Source organism: Enhydra lutris, unplaced genomic scaffold (assembly GCF_002288905.1).
Source record: "Enhydra lutris kenyoni isolate GAN:26980312 unplaced genomic scaffold, ASM228890v2 scaffoldscaffold5, whole genome shotgun sequence".
Lineage (NCBI taxonomy): Eukaryota > Metazoa > Chordata > Mammalia > Carnivora > Mustelidae > Enhydra > Enhydra lutris.
The window spans coordinates 2,316,986-2,342,126 of NW_019154089.1; the positions used below are offsets into that span (position 1 = coordinate 2,316,986).

Here is a 25,141-nt window from a genome sequence, read left to right on the forward strand (position 1 = left end):
GCTTATGCACAGCGAAGGAAATAAATAAAATGAAAATACAAGATAGTGAATGATATAAAATATTTCTAAATAATATATCTGAAAAGGGTTTAATATTCAAAATGTATTAACTCATACAACTCAATAGCAAAAAAACCCGATCCAATCCAATAAAAAAATGGACAGAGGATCTGAATAGACACTTTTCCAATGACAAAGAGATGACCAACAGGTACATAAGAAGGTGTTCAGTATCACTCATCACCAGGGAAATGCAAATCAAAAACAATGGGCTATTAACCTCATACTTGTCAGAATGGCTAATACCAAAAGAACAGGAGGGCTGCCTAGGTGGCTCAGTCAGTTAATCATCTGACTCTGTTTCCACTCAGGTCATGATCTCAAGGTTGTGAGATGGAGCCCGGCATCAGGCTCCATAACAGGTGTGCAGCCTGCTTAAGTTTCTCCCTCTCGTAAAAAAAAAAAAAAAAAAAAAGACAAGATAATAGCAAGTGTTGGCAAAGATATGGAGAAATGCAAACATTTGTGCACTGTTGATGGGAATGTAAATTGGTGCAGCCACTATAGAAAACAGTATGGGGGGCTCCTCAATAAATTAAAAAACAAAACTATCATACAATCCAGCAATTCCACTTCTGCATATTTACCCAAAGAAAATGAAACCACTAATTCAAAAAGATAAATGCAGGAGAGCCTGGGTGGCTCAGTCACTTAGGCATCCAACTCTTGTTTCCCTCAGGTCATGAACTCAGGGTCATGAGCCTGAATTGGCTCTGCACTGGGTGTGAAGCCTGCTTAAGATTCTCTGGCCCCCTCTGCCCCACCCCCTACCCAGCATTTGCACACACACTCTCATTTAAAAACAAAAGGAATGTGAATCCCCATGTTCACTGCAGCATTAGCTACAATAGCCAAGATATGGAAACAATCTAGGCATCCAATGATGGATGAACAGATAAAGAAGTAAGTGATACATGAGCACGTGCGCGCGCACTCGTATATAACAGAACACTCTAGGGGCGCCTGGGTGGCTCAGTGGGTTAAAGCATCTGCCTTCAGCACAGGTCGTGATCCCAGGGTCCTGAGATTTAGTCCCACATTTTGTTCCCTATTCAGGGAGCCTGCTTCTCCCTCTTCCTCTGCTGCTACCCCTGCTTGTGCTCTGTCTCTCTCTCTGGCTCTTTCTCTCAAATAAATAACTTCTTTAAAAAAAATACTACTCTAAGGTCACAGAAAAGAATGAAATCTTGCCCTTTGTGATAACATGAATAGACCCTGAAGGCATATGCTATGGGAAATAAGTCAGAGAAAGGCAAATGCTATATGATCTCATTTAGACAGGGAATCTTTAAAAAAAAAAAAAAAAACCAACAGGGACACCTGTGTGGCTCAGGTCATGATCCCAAAGCCCCTCCAGGATCAAGTCCCATATTGGGCTCCTTGCTCAGCAGGAAGCCTGTTTCTCCCTCTGTCGGCTGCTCCCCCTGCTTGTGCTCTCTCTCTGACAAATAAAAAAAAACTTTTAAAAAACAACAACAACAACAAAAAATCCCAAACTTACACAGACAGAGGACAGACTGCTGGTTGCCAGAGGCAGGGGAGGAAATGGGGGGAATGGGAAGGTTGGGGGTGGGTGAAATAGGTGATGGAGGTCAAAAGTTATGAGCTTCCAATTATAAAGTATTAGGGATGAAATGTACAGCATGGTAACTCTAATTAATAATTATTGCATATCTGAAAGTTACTAAGAGTAAATCTTAAAGTGCTCATCACAAGAAAAAAAACTGGAAACTATATACATTGACAGATAATAACTAGACTTACTATGGTGATCATTTCACAATATATACAAATATTCAATCATTATATTGTTACATCTGGAAATAATATAATGTTATATGTCAATTACATCTCAATAAAGAAAAGTCTATTAGGCTGTTGTAAGTACTTCTACAAGGAAAAAAAAAGACCCCCGTAGTCTTTGTTAATTTCCTTTCTTATATAAAAAGGTGTTCCAGGTTCATCTTGTTCATATCTGCCTCAGTCCTATAAACAGCTACTTCTCTTTTCATATGGTTATCTAACATTCCTTTGTTCTTTTTTCCCTTAAAAAAGACTGCAAATTTAACAACTGCATCATATCTAAAGTGTTTCAGCACATATCTCAGTATTAGAGAGAAAACTGGCATCCAGTAAGTATTTATGAAATTGAACTAAAAAATTATACTCTGTCTCACTGTTCTAAAATTGTCTACTGAGTCAAAAAAAAGCACCACTGGAAACAAAAAGCACTTACTCCCCTCCCCAAATGATCCAAGGGCATGGGTCAGTCTCACCTTGCTAATTATTCTTTCATGTTATGGGAAGAGGTACATCAGCTGGTGAGTGCTCCTTGTAACAGGGATTCTAAAAAAAGAAAAAAAAAAATTCTAGAACAGAAAGAATGAGTGTTCTCTATGTGCATTTTTTTTTCTTATAGTTGGAAATCATTATAGGGTAAAGCATATAATGGTATCTGCTTAATTTAACAAGATTCCAAATTCATGTACAGATGTTAGATCATTTAGAGAAGAAACTGCTGTAATTCCTTATAGTTCCCCCTCCCACTAAAGGGTTATATTATACTCCCTGTGTCCACAGGGGAATAAATGGTACTTTACACTTTACCATTTCAAGTCACTTTCACACACTGTACTACAGTTAAGCAACCTTGTCTTATGTCAACTTACACAAATCTTTGAGTTTTACACTACACCACTATAGCTTAGGTCTTCTTCATTGGCTTTTACTGACTGTATGATTTCTTCATGTATTTAAGGATGGAATCTATGGAACTTCATTCTTCAAATTCATTATGCTTAAGTACATCCAGGAACTTGAGGGCAGACCAGACATTCCTTTACTGATCTTCACCTACTTCATGAAATGGTAAGCACTTCACAGTTTTTTTCTTACTTGGCGAAGGGTGGGGATAGAGAGGGAGGGAACGTGTGTGCAGGCAAATGGGGGAGGGAGGAGCAAAGGGAGAGGGACGAGCAGACTCCCCGCTAAGCGTGGAGCCCAACATGGGACTCTATCTCACAACCCTGAGATCATGACCTGAGCTGAAATTTAAAAAGTCAGATGCTTAACCCTGACTGAGCCACCTAGATGCCCCACTTCACAGATAGTCTAACCCACAGATTATTTGTAACTATTTTTAGGCACATTGGTTTTGTTTTTTGTTTTGTTTTGTTTTGTTTTAAATAAAATCTTATGGGGGGGGGCGCGTGTGGGTGGCTCAATGCTTAAGCGTTTGCTTTTGGCTCAGGTCGTGATCTCAGGGTCCTGGGATTGAACCCTGCATCCGGCTCCCTGCCCATCAGGAAGCCTCCTTCTCCCTCTCCCACTCCTCCTGCCTGTGTTCCCTCTCTCGCTATCTGTCAAATAAATAAATAAAATCTTTAAAAAAAAAAAAAAAAAGACACCATGAACATAGAACTGAGATCTCCAAATTCTAGTATTACACTTACAACACCAGTTAGAAGCTAATAAACATTAAGGATATCCCAAGGGGAATCTTACTGAAGTCCCAACCTTACCTGACCAGGATACCCACAAACACAGAAATGATGCCTGTGCTTTGCTTACCTAGGCAGTAGCAAAAAAGACCTTCTCCTTAAGCTATTAAGCATCATTAAGAGATTCCTGCTCTTCTATCTATAACCATGGGACCTTAGTATGTAAGAGACAACTCCAAGCTGGGCAAATTGACAAGAATGTTGAATGCTAACAGGGAGAAAGAACAAACATGGACGAGTATATCTAGTTGGACACCCTTATGATAGCTAATACAAATACACTGCCAAAGCTTCAAAACATTTAGTGCAGCCCAGGAATAGTTTCCATTTGGAAAAAAAAAAAAAAATCACATAAAAGTCCTGCCACAAAGCAACAAAACCCCTGTAACTGATCTCATGGCCACATTGACAGTAAAGGCAGGTATTATCAATGACTATTAGATACTGATCAGCCCAAGGCCCAATTTCTAGGTCTAAACCACAATTGCTTCTTGGCACCCACACAACCCTCCCCACATAAATACCCAATCTTTTAAACTCCAGCTGTGAAAAGTTCCAAATTTCTAACAATTATTAACACACCAGTCACTGAAACAGGGTAAAGATCCCACAGACCATTTTTCCGGTTCCCTCTTTCCACCAGGAAAAAAAAAAAAATCACCAGGAATTGTAATTTGGGTCTGCTCTAACTTTAGGCTCTCAACTTCAATTTTCTGCTAGAAGTAGTGTATCAGGTCAACAGATGGGTACTGAAAACAATGGAAGAGGACAGAACAAATCAGGAGAAACTAAAAACAGAACTAGCATTCACTATTGACACAGGTGCTGTAAATGGTACCAGACACTTTACACAACTTATTTAATCCAGTAGTCCCACAAAAAGGCAGTATCCCCATTTTATAGATAAACACAAATTCTGCAAGATTTAAGTGACTTGCCCAACATAAGGAGCAAAGTCAGGGTTCAACCCTAAGGCTGCCTAGCTCCAGAGATCTTTCCTTTAACAATCCCACTGACTTCCCTAAGAGTCATAGGTTACAGCCTAGGAAATCTTCCCACAACCATTTCTCCCCTGCTTTCTTCACCTTAGCTACTCTTAAAACTGGCCTGCACATTAGCAACCAATAATTTCATTCTGTACCTAACAACACTGTGTTCTCAAGTTGCTACTGGTACTTTCAACATCATCAAAACAATCCTCCTTCCCTTCCTCATCTCCACCCATAACTAGGAATGTTATCTACACCCCAGTATTTAACTTTATTATTTAACATTAGACCTAGAGAAGAAATTCTGAGGTCAAGTAACAAATCCTTCATTTTTCAGAAAAGGACAACCTGTGCCAAGAGAGGCTATATATTCTACCCTCATCATATGTCATTTTGAAAAAATCTGTATCAGTCTTATGTCACAAGAGGTTCTTCCTGAACACTGATGGTCATGGCTGCATTCATAAAGCCTCCTCCTTGCTGAAGGAAATAGCATCCCTGTTCTATTCCTTTCAAATCTCTTCTGCTAGAAATCAATGCCAGTATTTGCCACTAAGACACTGGTTTTCAATTCCAAATGCAGAGATGGTGAATTTACAGCAATGAAGCAAGTAAGTTTTCGGAGCTACATATAAACTATCTGGAATTAGAACATTCTAAGAAACAAGTTACATATCTCAGTAATTATGAAGTTTGAACAATTCAAACGCTGACAAACAGTAATTCTGACATGTCACCATCTTATTTCAGGATAATCACCTATAAAAGCAAGCCTGTGAGGTGGTCTAGAAAGCCTATAAAGCCATGAAACATTGACCTGAAGCAATGCTATAAACATAAAAATGAAGAGATGTAGATCAAGGGAACCAAGTGAAAAAAGTAGGAATTGGGGTAAGGGAAATGAAGTAGGGAAAAGCTTGGGACATGGTACACATCCAGTCAGTAACAGTGTTTATTATTATTTACTTTAGAAGGTGCATTACTAAGCACAGTGAATGACACACAGAAGTACAATAAATACTATGTAATGAATGAACATATGCCATGAATTACAAAATGGTACCTAAAGAAGAGATACTACCCTGGGAATTCATTTGCTGGGGGAGAAACATTTCCTGCAGGAAAAGTGTCCTCACCCTATGGCAACAGAGGTAATGTTGCTGCATGATAAAATGCACTGGGCACTGAACATGGAGTCTGGAAGTCATAAACTAGCTACGTGATTCTGAGCAAGTCCCTTCCGCCTTTCTTTGCCTCAGTTTCCCTATCTATGAAATGGGGATAATACCCCCATCTCAAAGGTGTGAGCAAAGTTGAGATAACATGAAAAAGGACTCAAAGCAAACATAAATGCAACTGCCTGACATCTCCACTTGCATGTCTCAAAACCTCGCCCAAGAGGAAATTTTCAATCATCTCTCAAAACCTGCTCTTCATATTTCCCAACTCAGTAAGTGTAACCATTTCCACACTCTGGGAACATTCTTCCTTTCTCCAGATCCAATCCATCATCCAGTCCTATCCATTCTAACCCCCTTTATATCCTGACTTCTATCTACACTATCATCACCCTAAGTCTAAGCTACAGTTATCTCTCACATGAATGACTGCAGCAGCCAAAACTATCTCTAAGCTTCTACTTCTGCTCTCACCAATCCACAGAACCATCTCCTTAAAAACATAACTGTCCATACATGTCATTTCCCTACCTCTATAAATCCTTTAAGATGTCCATTGTTCTTAAGAGAAGAGGCCAAACTCCTAAACCTGGCTTTGAAGACCCTACATTATCTGTCCTCTGTCTCCACCTCAAGCTACTTTACCCATTCCTGAACCTGTTCCAGCATACTGGCTTTTTAAGCACATACTTTTTTTTTTTTTTTTTTTTAATGTGTTATGCTTTCTGACAAACCCCTACTCATTCTTTGGGTCTCATTCCAAAATCATGCCCTTTTATTACACTCTCACAACATTTCCGGGTATTTATGCAATTATTTTATGATACAAAAGTATACAATCACAAATGGTTATAAACCCAACGAAACTGAAAGCTCCACTAAGGTAAGCACTGTTATATCTAGTACACCTCAGCATCCTCAGGAAAACTGACTCTAGCACAGTTTGGGCCCAAATATTTGAACAAATCCAACTGAGGTGAAGAGAGACACAGTCAACTAAAAATTATAACTCAAAAAGATAAACTTATAACTTATATAGCTGCCCATTTTGCTTCAAACTCTCCCCACCTCCACTCTCAAAACCTCACACCAAACGATTCGTGGCCTCAGATACTTCACGGTTTCCAATCTCCCGTATCCCCTGCTTTCCCCTCCCGTCCCCACAAAGTTCCAGGTTCAAAATGAACCCGTGTGAGCAGTAAGCGAGACGCAACGCGCCTCTTTTGCCTTTGCGGGTGGCGCGTCCCGGACCACCCGGGGAAAATTTCCTAATCCAGACACCCGGGCTGGGAGCCTAAACACTAACTCGTCCGCGCAACAGTGACGCAAGTCGGCCGAAGAGCACTTTGCCAGGTACGAAGCCACGAAGCTTGAGACGTTTCCTTAAGACTCCTCAGGCGTAATTCAAATCACGAGTCCCGGCCCGATCGTCTAGCCGCGCGTCGTAGATTTTCAGATGCCCATTCCATCCATCAAAGAGGGACGGAAAAGACGTTCTCCGTCTCGCCCTTTAGAAAACACCCCCATTGGAGGCTGGCGGGTCGCTAAATAAATCCTCGCGAGAGCCACCTGCTTCCGCCCGCTTCCTGCACCGGGCTAGCCGGACCGGAAGGAAGGCGGTACTTCCCCGCCCCGGGCTCTACCTCACAAGGCCGCGCGGCCCCAGCTGCGACCAATCAGCAAGCTCATTGTAGGCCGCGGCGCGGACAGCCAATGGCAAGTCGCGGCGCGCGCAGAGCTTCCTCTCTTCCGCACCGGCCCCCTCCCTTCCGCCCGCCGACTTCCACTCAGCCTCTGGCGGAGGAAGTGATGTCACAGGCCCCATGTGAGCGGATTGCAACACATGCAGCTGCCTGGAGAGAGGGAGCCGGTGTCCTACGTCAGAGCCGCCGCCGCGGAGCCGCCGCCGGGGAGGAGCAGCCGCTGCCGCCCAGGACTGGGCCCTTAGGTAAGCCGAGGGAGGGAGAGGCCAGCGACCGCCGCGGCTGGCCGCGCGAGGCGGGAAGAAGAGGGCCTCTTGGGGGTGGCTAGGAAGGGGGCCGCTCTGCCCCAGCGGCGGCGCTAACTCTGTGGTCTTGGTGTCTCCGGGCCCCGCCGGGCCGCTCTAGGGAGGAGGAGGCGAGAAGATGGCGGACGACCCCAGTGCTGCCGACAGGAACGTGGAGATCTGGAAGATCAAGAAGCTCATCAAGAGCTTGGAGGCGGCCCGCGGGTGAGCGCCGCGTCCGGCCCCCCCGTGCTCTCTTGGTTCCCGGACCCCTCAGGATGGCCGCCCCCGCGCCGCATGGCCGGATGAGGAGAACCAGGCACTAGTCAACTCCCGCCTTCTGGATCTCTGGGTAGTAGCCCCCGACTCAGGGGCAAGGGTCTTCGCGGTTGGCCGGGGAAGGGATCCTTCTGCTTCGGGGTAAGGGGCCCCGCTCCCGGGGTTCGGACCCCTTGACCCCCTCGTGGAAGGCCATTGCTACTTTTGAATCTCTCTCTGGCCCTTGAATCAAGCACCTCCGTGTTTGAGCTCCAGTTGCTGCCACCCTACTTGGGTGCTGTTGGGGGAAAGAGCTCGGCCTTCCTTTCTGAACGTCGTTCTCTGATTTCCTCTCTTCATGTTTCTCAGCCAGGTCTCATTAAAATGGCCTCCCCCTCCCGGTCTTCTGAACCGGGTCGGTGAAGTTTGGATGGGACGGGAAGGAGGAGAGGTGGCCAGAGACAACCTCTTTCTGACTTTACTTGATATCTCTGGGTTTTCCACCTCTTCCAAGATGACTTCCCCCAAGTCCTCCAATTACCCCGGAGGTTCCTGGTGTTAGCTGTTGAAGTACCCACCTATGAAATGAAAATGCCAACGTGTGGGGGGTGGAGTAGAGAGGAGATTTTGGTGGACGAATCCGCATCTGTATATACATGAGAAACAGGGTAATGGGGCCGTTAATGTGAACTGTTAAGTACGGGGTCCTTTTTGGCCTCTCTCTAGAACTTTCAGGGATAGAAGTGCCTAATGTACTAATGCTTGTTGAAGTTTAGAACTGAATTAGGTGGGCTTTGGGTCTCCTTTTGTAAATTTTGTGGGTGTGTACTATGGGAAGGTTAGATAGAAACTGGCTGTATATGCTTTTTTTTTTTTTTTTTTTTTAAGTTAAAATTACTCGTTTGGAGAAGGTGTGTCAAGTATTCCCATTTTCTTAGTTTGTTTATTTTGTTCTTTTCCCAGTTATAGGAACTTTTTGCTTACAGGAAGTGGCTCAAAAAAAAGCGTTTGGAACATTACATATTTGTATGTCTGAGCATTCTTAGAATAGCAGAGTGCCTTGCCCCAGGCCATGTTGAAAATTTGTTTTGAACACAGGAATTGAACATTCTGGTTTCCAGCCGAGGTTTGTCATCGATTGCTTGATTTGCAGTGATAGAATTAATCAAGCTTTTAATTGTTACTACATGAAATAAAGTGTGCTTAGATACATGGAGGGCCCAGAGTTGTTAGATTGGTTTTGCTGTTGTGTTTTCTTATTAAATTAGTGACAGTTCTGCTTGAAATGAAGCTTCTGAAAGTTTGGCTATCCATTCAGTTACTTGGGCTTTTGCTAACTCTTTACCTAATACAAATTGAAGGTGGCAGCTTATTTTTAATTTTTTTAAGTTTGTTTCTTTGAATGTAATAAAATAGATCTTTTTAATAATCTTACAGGAACTGGAACACAGATTTTTTTTTTTGCCTCATGGTAGAATGAATAATTATTCTCCCGAGTGTGAACATATTATACAGGAGAGATAGTACAGGTCATGATCCCTTATGTATGATGTACTATCAGGAATTAGATTAGTTTCACTAGGATCTTCTGTTGCATTACTTTTAATTGAGTATGGCTTTTATGGGTTTTTGTTGCAGTGTTTAAAGTTTGATGTGACCTGTAGATTTGTTCTCGTATGTCTTTACCTTGGGGGCAGTGTCACACATTAGAATCTGCATACATTACATTCTCTGAAAAACTCTAAAATGTGAATTTATGACTGTAATTTGACTGTTGTCTGAGTGTAGTAACATTAAAAATAAGGTTCTGTGTAGTAACAGCATTCCCTTCTAGTGCATGATGAAGGAAGCTTATTCTCTGATTTGATCATAGCCATGTTACCTAGCTACTTGAAACTCTTCAGCTACCCTTTAAAGCTTTTAGAGGCTTTATCTCTTTTATTAGCAAAGTTCAGTCAAGTATAAAGCACATCAAAAATGAGGTTCTCATGCACAACTTTACTTCTAAGTGATGGGGTTAGTTTGGACATTTTAGACTAGGATTAAGCTGTCTAAAATAGCTGGAAGTGGTCTTCATTTAAACAAATAATATGGTTGATAATCATGTCCTACTTTGCTTTTATTTAGGATTTGGTTGCTTGTTGATCCCATGAAAATTTTAAATCTTTTGCCATCTCTGGGTATCGGTAAGGAGCCACAACTGTATTCAGTTTGGCTCAGAAGTTTCCCTGTACATACCAATTTCTTTTAGGGAATAGGAGGATTCCTGTTCTTGGCTGAATTGTATTAAAGTCAGGCTCAGATTATTATAGTGTACGGTAAGAAATATTTTGCCTAATGCTAAAATATTTTAAGGAGAAATGTAATGATCTTTAAAGACAAACTGGATGACAGAATGAATCTTTGTGTGCTGGTGTTTGGGGGTAGTCTTTGGGTTTAAGGAGAAAACTGATGTGTTCAAGCATGGTTATTAGCACTAAGTGAAACTTAGTGGTGGATTAATAGAATAGTTTTTGGAATGTTTTTTTGTTTGGGTTGTTTTGATTTTTTTGTTTGGGGTTTTTCTTGTTTGGTTTGTTTTTTAACCCTCTTAGCATTGTAGAATTCTGGGCACGAAAATCATATTAGTTTGTTTTTAACAGTAACTGTAAGGTACGCTTATAGTTAACCAAAAGAGTAATTTTGAAATTGAGAGTCAGTTTATGATTATCTCTTGATAATATCACTTAAATGTAGCTTAAAAAGGGAACCATTGCAAAATGGACTCAGTAATTAAGTACATCTGAACAAAGTGAGGTTTCTAAGCACAATAATTATTGGGTGCTTAGTATGTTATAGACAGTGTGTTAAGTAATACACTATTTGATTTAATCCTCAAAACAAGTACTGCCACCTTTTGATAGCTAAGGCACCTGAGGTGAGAGGTTAAATAACTTGATATCTGAAGTGTAGCAGAGCCCAGGCCTTGAATCAATATGTTACGCTATGCAATGAATGTATATTATGTTTTCTGAAAATACAAGACCGGAATGACTCAGATTGTAATCTAAGCTACAACAAACAATTTTATTTTAAAAATTTTACTTATTTATTGAGAGAGAGAAGCAAACTCACCACTGTGCACAGAGCCCAATATGAGGCTCGGCTAAATCTCACAACCCTGAGATCATGACCTGAGCTGAAACCAAGAGTCACATGCTCAACCAACTGAGCTATGCAGGTGCCCCTATAACAGGCTATCTTAATGTTGTCATTTCTGTGGAAGAGCATTTGTAAGAGCCAAGATGGCTAAAAGAGGGAACTTGGTGTCTTTTTGTAGTCCACATCATACTTAATTTTCTTAGTTGAAAGAAGTGTTACACATAGATCTTAAATTTAAGTTTGTGGAATATACTTATTTAGTTTCATAAAAGTCCGGTTGAATGTTAGTTTCTTTGTGTGTTAATAAAATAACCTGCCATTTCTTTTGATATACTAAGTCCCACTTGAAGTTAGTGGAAATTCTTCCTGGTTTATGATTGCTCCTGGTACATTCTCCACCATTGGCTTACTGAGGACAAATGTGTACATAAGCCAGAACTGGAACTAGGGCCATGTGAATGGAACTGTGGTTGTGGATAGTTAGGATAAGGAACTAAAGCAGGTAAATATGTTTTACAAGAAAGGTGAGTGGGAAATTTTGGTTTTTCCTACTAATGTTTTCTGACCCAGCAAGAAGTAGCTCCAGATACAAGGCTGGAGGATTTATAGTTTTCAGGGAATAAAATCATTGCCAGAGCCTGTTCTGGCCAAGGACGGTAGTAAATGTGACAAACAGACCAGGATAATTTGGGTTAAGTTGCATCTGTGGGTGTTAGAATATTTTTCGACTTACCTTGACCAGGGAACATTGTATATTTCAAAAATAATGAAGGCTTAGTCAGATAACCCACCTTTGAAGATCTGCACAGTTTGTAAACTTTGAGTCTTATGGGCGTTTTGGGGCCATTTTTAAATCTTACTGTTTAGTTTAAAAGAACTTGTAGATATTTTGACTTTGAAGAAAATAGAAATATCCTAGTTAACATGATTGCCTTTCCCTCCCTGAAATATTCAGCTTCTTTTCTCCTCTACTCTAAGGAGTTCTGATACCTGATGGCAGGGGTGGTCCCCCACACCAAGCAGTTCTGTAGTTCTTAGCGGACAGCAGCTGTGGGTGTCCTACAATTTAATCTAATTCTGGCACTACATAAAGTTAGTATCTGATCCCATAAGTAAAGTGCTCAGTCCTACAATACTGTCCCCATTTGTGTTAAGTCTGGGCCTCTCCTATTTCTGACCTATAGCCTTTAAATTGTGGATTTAATAATTTGCTAGAATGGCCCACAGAACTTAGGGAAGCACTTCACTTATGTCCACTGTCCTTTTTTATAAGTATATATATAAATGAAGAGTACATAGGGTGAGGTCCAGAAGCATCTGAGTACAGGAGCTTCTGTTCCTGGGGGGTATTTCCTGGGCTTACCAACCCAGAGGTTCATTAAATCTTGTTCAAGGCTTTATAGAACTTAAACTGCAGACTCCTTTCACACCACAAACCTTTCCCAGAGGGCTGTGGATGGAGCTGAAAATTCCAACCCTTAGTTACCTCATCTTTCAGGTGACCCCAGTGGCCCTACCCTAAGTCACTTATTATAAACTGAGGTGTACTCCACAGAAATTCCTTAGGAATAACAAAACCCATCACCCAGGAAATTCTAAGGGCTTTAGAAGCTCTGTCAAAAGCCATGGACAATGACCAAATACATTTCTTATACCACATAACCATTTTTTAACATCTCCACTAAATTCCTCACATGTTGAATTAAAAGTAGTTTTGTGAGGGTTGCCTGGGTGGCTCAGTTGGTTAAGTGTCTGACTCTCGATCTCAGGGTTATGAACTGAAACCCTGTGTAGGGGGGCACCTGGGTGGCTCAGTGGGTTAAGCCTCTGCCTGTGGCTCGGGTCACGATCCCAGGGTCCTGGGATCAAGCCCCACATCTGGCTCTCTGCTCAGCGGGGAACCTGCTTCCTCCTTTCTCTCTGCCTACTTGTGATTTGTCTGTCAAATAAATAAATAAAATCTTAAAAAAAGAAAGAAAGAAAGAAACCCTGTGTAGGGCTCCATGCCCCAGTATGGAGCCTTCTTAAAAAGAAAAATAATTTTGTGAGATTGTAGACTAGGCTTTTTATAACCTTATAGACAAATAATATGGATAGACTGTTGATATAATTTGGATCAATTAAAGTATATCAAATGTGTTTGAATACCTTTCCCAAGTAAAAATTGTTGGTTAATAGAACATTTACCTAAATGATACATGGAATGTTCTCAAAGCCATGAGTTTTAGGTACTTTAATTTTTACTTAAGTTCTCCATACCTTAAAGGGCTGCTTATAACTAAAGTGATACCAGAATATTCAGGCTTTTAGAGAGGTTTGTTGTTGTTTTTTTTCCTCCCATTCTCTTCTGCGCAAAACCTACCACCCCCAAGAAAAGTCAAGAATAAGAATGTTTTTAATTTCTTGGGAAGAGATGAATGTAGACCAGAGTACAACTATAGACAGAGTTCTTGGTGGCCTCTCATGAAGAGGTCATGATACAGATGCCACTAACAGGTCTGAGCCATGAGAAGAAAAAGGGGGAAGAAGGAGAGAGTATATTTTATAGGGTATGGTAGTGTCCTTGAGGCAACTCCCGAGTGTCATAGGTTGCTTTCCTCAACCCAGAACTAGTTCTAACAGCCGTTGTATTCAGGAATAGTGTTCTGTGCACTGTGAACTTAATGAACAATTACTGTCTTTGAATTTCAACTCTTGACAGACTTCTCATTGTAATAGCAGATACCCTTCCAGGAAAGGAAGGCTTACAGTGGACATACTCCTAGGTAAGCACAGTACCTAATTAGAGTAACATTTAAGGCCAAATGCCCTTTGGGTTATAGGTGTGTCTGTCTTACCTCTCCTCCCCTGACCAGTTGGACCCTTTTAGCATTAGTAGAGGGCCCTTTTTCTTAGACCTAGGGTTAAGAGTGTGCCCATTATGGCCCCTTATGCTGGATGTTCTGTTGTGAGAAAACTTAAAATAAGTTTGGTGTCAGGGTTGAATGGTCTTAGATCCTACTTGAAGATTCAGAAGGAAAAATTCGTATCTTTTCCGTAGACCCACAGCTGGAACTGTCCCAACTGAGAACATGGAGAGCAGAAATTTCTTCAGAGTCCAGTGAATTTTCTAGGGATCTCAGAACAGAACCCTTTCATAAGATACATTCTATAGGTATTTCTTAATTCTTCAGCAGCCTCTTACCTTAATGAGAGCAAGAAGGGATTAGAGGGGTTCAGGGTTCTTCTTTCCAACATATTGGAAATTAGGTTTCTTGTGGGCACTTTCCTCAAAGAACATGAAGGCTCCCTTTGGTAACAACTTTATCTCAAGCCACCGGATGGACACAGTTTAAACCCTTTCCTGCTGTCTGTTAAGTTGGAAACTTCCTGGGTACCTGGGTGGCTCAGTCGTGTCTGCCTTTGGCTTGGGTCATGATCCCAGGGTCCTGGGATTGAGCCCCACATCAAGCTCCCTGCTCAGCAGGAAGCCTGCTTCTCCCTCTCCCACTCTTGCTGTCTCTCTCTGTCAAATAAATCAATAAAATCTTTTTTTTTTTAAAGTTCTAAAGATGGAAACTTCCCTTTTTTCTTACTTTTAAACCTTTTTTTCCTTTGAATATAAGTGAATGAAAATTAAGTAATTTTATTTTTTGCTTTTTTCTCACCTCCCCCTAAACATCATTAAGAGCCATAATTTCATTATCATTCATGATACAAAGATGAAAACAGATTTGACTCTTAAACATTATACATTGATCACATTTACTGTGATTTAATCCAGCCCTTTCTCTTTCATCTACTTAATTTGTTGTGGTTTTTTTTCATCTACTTAATTTGTATTCATGGGTGCATATAAGTATTCATGTGTTTGCTTTCTCTCTTTTTTTTTTTTTTAAGCCTCCCAAGTTTTTTATCTTTTTTTTTTTTTTTTTATTTAAGTTTTATTTTTTTAAAACATATAATATCTTTTTATCCCCAGGGGTACAGGTCTGTGAATCGCCAGGTTTACACCCAAGTTCTGTATCTTTAACAGCAATTTTCAGATCCAGAGTTTTCGTCCAGCCTATGCTTTGTCTCTTGTCACCATCCTTCCTGTCCATTTCAGAGGACTTGACATTTTCAGATACCTGACAAACTGCCTCTTGTCATGCAGATAACTTGGGGATATTGGGTCCATGCTCTTCTGTTTTCATATTTTCATTTGATCCTCTAAGGTCTCCTTTAAAAGAGTGATCCTAGTCAAAACAAAAGATTGTCTTTTCCCTACCATGTTTGGGGCCTTCAGATGAGATTTTCCCCCAAACTCACATCTAGGTATATGAAAAATGAAGCCCACAAATGCATTTTTACTACTAACCAGTCAACTTACAAGCTTCATCAAATATCTGCTGTAAGTTAGACACTGGACATTTGGAAGAAATGTGTAATACAATGGGAGCATGGTCTGACACACAACCGTGGACTGATGATATGAACCATTTCCAGAACTAGAGAATAACACAGTACATGTTGAAGCGGGCATAGTGTAAACAGGTGATTAGGGTCTTGAATGAGGTTTTGGACATTGTCAGAAACCAAAAGAGAGATTGTGTAACTGCTCCAGCAAATTTCCTAGGGGAGGCAATTGTCATAGAATGTTACCTAGGGCAGTAGTATTATTTGGCTGATACAGTATCTTTGATACAGTAGTGGAGTGGAGCTGTAACTGATCTGCAGCTTTGAAATTGTAATTGACATTCATTCCTGATTGAAAGCCAGTTAGTCTAAAATTAGATCCAAGAGCTTTGTGTTGGTTGATGGTTGGTGAGCTGTCAGGGTATTGAAATAGCACAGAGCATTTGTGCATGTGTGCCTTGTTCATAAAGTTGGCATGACAGAGCTGAAGACAGTCCCAACAGTTTGCCTTTCAACCTAAATAAACCTTAGTTTGCAAGTAGTGAAAATGTGCTGATCCCCAAACATGATTTCCTTAATACTTCTGGATATTTTTAGCTTTTTACTAAAAAACAGTTTTCTTCCTTTCTTGGCTACTCCCATTTTCTGGCATCTTCTGGCCTTCCACTTAAGCAAGGAGGAGCCTCAGGAAGGACAGGGTTAGAGGTTCATGACTGAGGTATGTTTTAGTAAAGTAATAAAACTAGTTTTCTGAAGATGAATTGAATAGCATACATTTTGACTCCTCACGACAGCTCTGTGAGGAAACTACTACAACCGTTTAAAGGATGAAGAAATTGAAACACAGAAAGGTTAGGTAGCTTGCATCTTACCACAACCTAGTAAGGGGCAGTACTAGATTTTCTGTTCCCACTTTTCTGGTTTCAGAGCCTGTGATCCTATTATACCACACTGCCTTGCTCTTTGATTGAAATTTCTTTTGCTAAGTAGAAACATCTTCCATTCCCTTTTGAAAGGACTCTTGTCCAAGGAGGTTTGCATTTTATGGAGGGAGCAGGTGTGCTGGATGTAGGAGCAAAGATAAAAGGAAAACAGGCATGCTTTTTTGCATATCTGCCCAAGGAAGAACTTGGGAACCAAACATACTTACTCTTAATGAGCATCGCTGGTGAGGGAAATAACTTGCTTTTAAATCCTTCCCCAGAAGTTCATTTTGTGTATTAGAACAATAACAGGAGGGCAGTGGCTTTTGTTTTATTTGAAAAATACTTGCATTGTGGTAAAGAAACATTAGGTGAACTGTCTCATTTATAGGATCCCGGGTAGAACACTGGCCCCTAAAGCTGGTTGCGATTGATAATCAAGGCTTTGCCTTGATGTATGAATACTAGAGAAAGTTTCCAGCTTCTGCTGGTCCTTGGTCGAACATTCTACTAGGTTAGCTTTTGTGAAGTTGTTAAATTTTTTTAAAAATATTTATTTATTTATTTTTTTAGAGCAGGGGTCAGAGGGAGAGAGAGAATCTTAGGCAGGCTCCACACCCACGATGGAGTCCAATGCAGGGCTTGATCTCACAATCCTGAGGTTATGATTTGAGCTGAAAACAAGAGTTGGACGCTGTACCAACTGAGCCACCCAGGCGCCACTATAATTTTTCTTTTCAAAACAAAATAAATGCCTGTAACTGTAGAAAAATACACCAGATACATGCATTTTTGTTTTGGATGACTAAGTAATAGTAGTGCTGTTAAGCATAAAATACTAAAATAGAACCTTCGTAAACTTTCTGCTGGAACAGGTGAGTTATTCTATTCTCTATGATAGAAGCTGCTTTAGTGTCTTGGTATGTTCAGATCTTGGGCTTTGTCCCCTCTGGTAATGGCATCTGACCCTGAGGTCAGTTGGATAAACCAATTTCAAGTAACTCTGTCTAGCCTTTTGAACAGTAACAGAATCCTCCCTCCTCCTTTGGTATTCTGCAAGCTCTTTAAAAAAGGCAGCCCCATCCGCCTCTAACCAGTATCAGAGATGATGGGGGCTGGGGAGGGGGGAGCAGCAGGGCGTCAAGTTGAGGATGAACAAAATTAAGGGTAGCAAAAGAAGACTCTTTGGAAGTATTGGTTTTATTTTATTAAAGACTATGATTTTGGGGTTTTAGCAAAGCTAAAGCTGGGTAGTCAGTCATTTCTATGCAAGTGTTAGCTCCTCTCCAAAACTAGCAAATTTTTCATTGGTATTTTGTATGGTAGTTTAGAATAAATCTCTGGTGTTGGTATAGAAGAGACTATATAGGGAAGATCTTATTTCTCACATTGGGAATTAACCGTTTGTTTATTTATCAAATTCATGTGCTGTAATGATTTGTGCCCTTAAGCTTATAGAGACAGTGTAAGCAGCATGTTATTTCAGTTTTCGATACTTGGTGGAAGAGAGAATGGGGTCAGATCTTTGAAGTGACTGATAACCAGACAGAAGTAGTGACTGACTATGGGTTATATCAAAATAATGTGAACCCATACCATAGCTGTAGGATGAAGCTATTTAAGCTTTTATATAATAAAATTTTTTAAAGTTTCAGAGGGTAATGGATTAATAAAGATTTTATTTCTTTGACAGACAGATCACAAGTGGACAGAGAGGCAGGCAGAGAGAGAGAAGGGGAAGGAGGCACCCCACTGAGCAGAGAGCCCAATGCAGGGCTTGATCCCAGGACCCTGAGATCATGACCTAAGCCAAAGGCAGAGACTTAACCCGCTGAGCCACTCAGGTGCCCCTGGACTTACTCGGATTCTAATAAGACTTACCACCTTCTAAATTGCTTCCCCTCTCCCTTTTAGCTGTGCTGTGATGTTTCTGAAGATACTATTAAAGAGCAGAGGGGTAGGGTACAACGAGGTAGAGTTCCATCTTGTTACCTTTTAGTGAGCCCTTAATATTTGCTATCCATGCTAGGCACGTGACATATATTACAGAATTCTCATGACCTTGTAAAGAAAGCAGAAACTGAGGCCCAAAGAGATTCATTTATGTAAGTTGCTGTAGGTTATACAGATAAGACATGACATAAACCCAAATCTCTTAAATAAATCTGTGCTCCTGGGGTGCCTAGATGGCTCAGTCAAAAGAGCATGTGACTCTTGATGTCAGGATCATGGGTTCAAGCCCCACGTTGGGCATAGAGATTACTTAAAAATAAAAAATCTTGGGGTGCCTGGGTGGCTCAGTGGGTTGAGCCTCTCTGTCCTCAGCTCAGGTCATGATCTTAGGGCCCTGGGATTGAGCCCCACAAAGGGCTCTCTGCTCGGCAGGGAGCCTGCTTCTCTCCTCTCTCTCTGCCTGCCTCTCTGCCTACTTGTGATCTCTGTCTGTCAAATAAGTAAATAAAATCTTTTAAAAAATTAAAATTAAATTTTAAAAATCTTATTTTAAAAAATAAAATTCTGTGCTCCTAACCAACCTCCTACACTGTTCCCATATTAAATCCATATCAGAAAGATTGCTGTAGTCTCAAACTTTAAACTTAGTTTTGCATGTTTGGTAAAAGAAAAATAGAAACCCCATTGTGAATAAAAAAGCATGACTTCTGCATGGGTCATGATCTCACGGCTCTATGCTCATCAGGGAGTCTACGTATTCCTCTTCTCTCCCTCTGCACCTCCCTCCCGCTCATGTGCTTGCACTCGCACTCTTTCCCTCTCCCTCTCTCATATAAATTAAAATCATAAAAAATGTACATGGACAAAAGCAGTAGAAATTGGTGAGGAACTCGTTAATTTACAGCTGGTGATCCATATAATGTGGCTAGCTTAGCAATTCCCAGAAATGTTTTGACTGAGATTTAAGTTGAAATTTTTGAGCTTGGAAAGGGGATGGTGGGAATCCTTGGCCACCCATATTCTAGGCACAACCCCAGTCGTCAAACATTGGGATGAAAGCTTGGGGAACATACCCTCTAAATCCCAACAAAGAGTGTAGTCGTCAGTCTACTTTCTCCTGGTCCTAAACTGAAAGTAATTCTGTTAAGTAGGGGTGATGAAATCTGTGGCAAGCATTTGGTGTGCCCTGGGTGTTCTGTCCTGGAAAAGTCGGACAATTCATTGTGGTTGTATTGCTGCTAGGGTAAATGACAGCAGCTTACCTACAGCAGGTGGGCTCGGTTTGTCTTCTGTGTGTTGGGATGAATTCATGGAATCTCTGGCTTCAGCTGGCCAAGAGATCCTGCTTAAAGTCACAGAAAGCAAGCCAGACCCAGTGATTCTCAGCCCTAGTTACACATCAGAATTGATAGACTTGTATTTGAATCAGTCTTTCTGAAAATTGAGGCTCCCTCTTCTAATCACCACTACCTTCACTGTCCCTATTCAAGAGCAATTGAATCAGAATAGAGGAAGGGGAGATCTTTTTGTATATGAGCATTTATTTTTTGTTTTGCTCTTTTAGAAAGTCCCTCAAGGATTCAGGGTTCTCACGCAAATAGTGGTTGTTAGTGGACAACCTTGTGTGGACCATATTGGTTTTTTCCAGCTACCTTTCTAAACTGTTCTTGAGCATTATTGATGATGAACCTTGATAAAATCTTTACAAGTCAAAGAGTGCCTAGATTTTCTTTCCTTGTTATTGGTCAGAAGGCACATTGAATCTAAAGGCTGCAACTATGTGAGACCTAAAGTTACACACACCCCATAGTCCAGGCTTTGCTCTGAATACCGTGCATTTTCTATCTTAAGGCATTTCAGTCCTGACACTTCAGGTGACCTTATACATCTTTCCCTGTCCATAATGCTCAGGGTACATGAAACCTTGGATGAATAACTGGTGGTACAGTCATAACCTCGCATGTTAGGTAGAGAAACTTTTCTTCAAAGTTTATTTGAGACTGAAGGAAGGAAAAGCTGTTAGCTCTTTATTTAAAATTCCCTTCCTTCCTGAATTTTGTCTAGTTTTATTTACTTTCCGCATTTAATCTATTTACAACTACTTCCTTCTGTCTCCTGCTGTTTTGTTGCTCAGAAGTTAGTTTCATCAGAAGTTTAATCAGAAGCATTGATGAACCTTGTTTGATAAGGGAAAGTACCCCAGATATGGTGATAACAAGAAGGAATCCAAGAGCAGAGGCCCTGGGAAGCCTTTTGTGCCACATTGTTGTATGCTTTGTCTGGCTTTGCCCAGTTTTTACAACCTGGTATGAATCATTGCTGTACCTCACAATTCACTGACTTTGAATGAGAGTCTTTCGATTTTAGAAAAAAGACATAGGGACAAAGCAGAACAGTAGATGAAAAATGTTAAATTTTAAAAAGAATGTAGTTTGCATATGTGTCAAGCAACTCCTTGGTGAAAGCTTTACTTCACTTCTTCCTGTGGGTTGTTTTGTTTACTTTCAAATGAAATACTCAGCTTCCTTGATTTTATTTTGGTGTTTACAAAAACTGGTCAAACAACTTTGATTGGCTTATCTTGGGGATAAATGAGCATTTATTTTGTTTGGAAACTTTCCTGGAAAAACTTTAATCTGGTACTATTAAACCCAACATACCCAAAAAAAAAAAAAAAAAAAAAAAAAAAATCGGGCGCCTAGGTAGCTCAGTGTGGTTAAAGCCTCTGCCTTCAGCTCAGGTCGAGCCCAGCATCTGGGCTCTCTGCTCTGCAGGGAGCCTGCTTCCCTTCCTCTCTGCCTGCCCCTCTCCCTACTTGATCTCTGTCAAATAAATAAATTTTTTTTTAAATCTTTAAAAATCAGGTATTATAAAATAGCCTTTAAATTTTTAAGGTGGAGGCCATCCACTTAATAACGATGAATTTAAAAACTTAAGGTTGTTTCCACCTCCACCATCCCACATGGAATAAAAAGAGGCATAAAGGCAAACTAGTGAAAGGTACTTTTTTAAGTATTAATCAAAATTCAGAAGGAGTAAGAGGCTAAAACTAGCTTTTCAGTAGTGTTTAGCAGTTTATCTACCACTTTTGGGGGGGGGGCAGGTCTACATTTCTGAATTGCTTAAGTAGAAACCTGTGGCAAGATATTATTCTCAGGTGTCTTTACTATGCACCGTCTAGAGTGTTACATGGATGAAAGTGTAGGGTTGATTGTCCCCCTTTGGTGCTATACAGCAAAGTTGCTTAATGAATACTTATCAGCTTAACCTATCTGCAGTGGAAATAAGTAGCTACTTATCTTAAGGTCATTGCTTTGTCCTCTGCATGATTATCTTGCTTTAAGGCTTTCCTTCAGGCATTTTGGGTTTACTGAGTGAATTTGTCCCAAAATCCTTGTTATCCTCAAACTTCCATCCTTTGGGGTTTGGTGTCTGTCTGCTTCCTGAGCTAAGTGTGCTTCACCCCTGCTATCCTTGGAGCCCCTTCTCATTCCATTCCCTAGTGATTGCCTCTTTGCTAGTTCCATCTCCTAGGAAACTACTCTGTAAATCAGGGCATGTCAGCTTTTAAAAACTGAACCCTTTTGAGAAATAATTCCTTTGGTCCCCAAAGATTCCAGGATCCCATAGGGTAGAGAAATGTGTTCTCTTGAGAACTGTTAATCTGAAAATAAGCACAAGATAGTAAAGTGGGTATTAAAATATATGTTGTCTTTTTTTCCCCATCTTCTGTATTTTCATATTGTGCATGTGCATAAATTGACAGCCCCTGTGTAGAGACAGGTAGGTGGCAGCTACAATAGTGTCCTGTTTGAAGTTAAAATGACTTGCCTAATGTTTCCAGTCCCTCCCACAGCAAACTCCTCTTCTCCTCCTTGACCTGTGGAGTTTGACATAACTGCATATAAAATTATCAGAATGGTTCTTTGGAAATTCCTTTTTAGGAGCCTAGCAAGATAAATTATTGGAAGAATAGCAGTTTGTTACAGTTGGTTGCATAAAAATAGGATCCAATGAACTCACTGACTGTAAAGAGCATTTTTCTTTTTTTGTAATAGAAGATAACAGTTTGTTTCATTTGGGAATTCTTTTTCCATCTAGTTCAGAAACTGGAACATGGCCACAGGTAGAATAGTATGTAGAATTTTGGATTTCTAGACACCTTGTCCTAATTTAGAAAAGTTCTTTTTGTAGTTACACTGAACATTAAAACGAAAAGCATTTTAGAGAGTGGTATGCCTGACTTAATGTGTGTTTGTGTGTGCATGAGCAAGGGATCGTTTTGAAGCAGCTTTGCTTCGTGGTCATTTTGATTGTGCTTGTAATGCCAACTGAAGCTGCTCTTAAGTCGGCTTGATTCTCTGGTTTGGCTAGAATACTTGTTCCCCTACTCGGGGTGGCAGCAGAGCACATAGTATCCATCCTTTACCATGTACTGTCTGTCACTGATCAACCTGTATTGAGTAGAGTATCACAAAAGTTATGAACTGGCCTTCTGTGTTTTTAATAGAAACCCCAACAGAAACAATGCCAGTTTCAGAGATAGAAAATAAGCCAATAACCTGAGAGTAAGTATTTTGATAATTGGAAGGGCTGAAAGAATATAGGCAGCTTGTCTGCTTATAGAGAAAACGTGTCTGACGAGAGAACCTGTGGGATTTACCACTAGGAGATAACTTTGAAAGGGCAGGGTCTTGTGTAAATGAGGTCCCTTTCTACCACTAATACTGCAGAAAAACAAATTTGTGAAATTAATATTACTATAAATGATAAATATATGATATGATATATTGGCTCCATTTATACAGAAGCTATTAGATTTGAGACTATTAATTTCCTATATATGTGTGTTTATAGATTTGAGTCTGTTCATATTGCCACTCATTCTCCTTATAAGGTGTTTTTTTTTTTTTTAGCATAAAATTAACAATTGTTAGAACATTTCTCAGAAAATACGTTTGGCTTTTCTAGTAAGCTATCAGGTTAAAAGACGAAGAGATTTTAAAAGGAGTATCATGGTGCTCGCTTCGGCAGCACATATACTAAAAGGAGTATCATGTTATGAGTCTTTTCCATAGACTTTTTTTTTAGTAATAGCTTTATAGATACACAGTTTTATATACTGTAAAATTATTCATTTTTGTTTTTTTAATAATTTTTTTTACTTTTTATAAACATATAATGTATTATTAGCCCCAGGGGTACAGGTCTGTGAATCGCCAGGTTTACACACTTTACAGCACTCACCATAGCACATACCCTCCCCAATGTCCATAACCCCACCACCCCATTTTTATTTATTTTTAAGATTTTATTTATTTAGAGGGGGGAAGGTTAGAGGGAGAAGCAGACTCCCTGCTGAGCAAGGAGCCCAATGTGGGCCTTGATCCCCAGACTCCAGGATCATGACTGACCTGAGCTATGAAGGCAGAGACTTAACCAACTTAGCCACCCAGGAGCCCCTCTTTATCTATTTTTCAAGTAAGCTCTATGCCCAACATGGAGCCCAGACTCAGAACTCTTGAGATCAAGAATCATATGATCCACCAACTGAGCCTAGCCAGGCACCCCCAATTATGCCCCCTCTCACTTGGGGGCAGGTTTGGGTTTTGCTGCTGCTGCTGTTTTGAAGAATTTATTTAAGTAATTTCTATACCCAACATGGGGCTTGAACCCACAACCCCAAGATTAAGAGTTGCATGCTCTCCTGAGCCAGCCAGTTACTCTCTTAATTGCCCCCTTTTTAAAGGACACAGAATACTGGTTTTTTGAGAGTTCAACAATCACCACTATAATTTTAGAACATTTTTATTAAACCAGAAAGACACTTCCCCCTTCCCTCCCCCATACGCATTACTAGTCACTCCCCATTCTACCTTGGCAGTCACTCTGCTTTTTCTGCCTCCAGGTTGCCTGTTCTGCACATTTCATATAAATGAAACTATAAAATATGTGGGTTTTGTGACTGCATTTACTTGGTATAGGGTAAAATATCCATACTCCATTCCTTTTTATTGCTGAATAATATTCTATTATATGAATATACCATGTTTTGTTACACGTTCAGTAGTTGGACATAGGGTTTTTTTTTCTTCTTGACTGCTGTTACTAATGCCTCGTAAACATGAGTTTTGTGTGTACATACCTTTTCATTTCTCTTGAGCATATGCCTAGAATGGTATGCTATGGATGGATTGGCCAGATCATGTGTTAACTGTTAGATGAATAGCAAATACTTTTGCCCTTTCTGTAAGTTGCCTTTTTACTTTCTTGATGGTGTCCTTTGAAGCACAAAAGTTTTTAATTTTGATGAACTCCATGTGATCTTATTATTTTAAAGATTTTATTTAATGTTATAGAGCGTACACAAGCAGGGGGAGCAGCAGGCAGAGGCAGAAGCAGGCCCCAACACACACACACACACACACACACCACCCTACCACCCCCCCCACCCCCAACAAGGCCAAGCAAGGAGCCTGATGTGGGACTCCATTGCAGGTCCCCAGGATCACACACAGCCTGAGCCGAAGGCAGACAGTTAACTCAGTCACCCAGGCATCCCAATAATCTAATATTTTAAATAGTAACTTTTCCATCCTGTTTGGGTATTGAGAGTTGATTATATTGGCATTTCCTAAACTTGAGAGATGAGAGTAGCATCTTAAGGAACTTACAGGAACCGTTTTTGAGAAGGGGCTACCTAGAGTGAACTCTCCCTCCCTTGATTTTAATACGTAGCCAGGTTGAGAACTGCTACGTCAAGGAGACAAATGTA

At 40.5% G+C, this 25,141-nt stretch overlaps 1 protein-coding gene across 1 annotated transcript in view; it reads left to right on the top strand.

The window, feature by feature from the left end:
* Window positions 1–7,587: 7,587 nt before the first annotated feature.
* The window catches only part of LOC111140989 (eukaryotic translation termination factor 1), a 30,901-nt gene continuing 13,347 nt past the window's right edge, over window positions 7,588–25,141 (top strand). Inside the window, exons 1-2 of the mRNA XM_022493282.1 lie at window positions 7,588–7,675; window positions 7,836–7,939. Of these exons, the coding sequence (XP_022348990.1) occupies window positions 7,854–7,939 (86 nt within the window). The 5' untranslated portion in view covers window positions 7,588–7,675; window positions 7,836–7,853. The remainder of the gene's footprint in view (window positions 7,676–7,835; window positions 7,940–25,141) is intronic.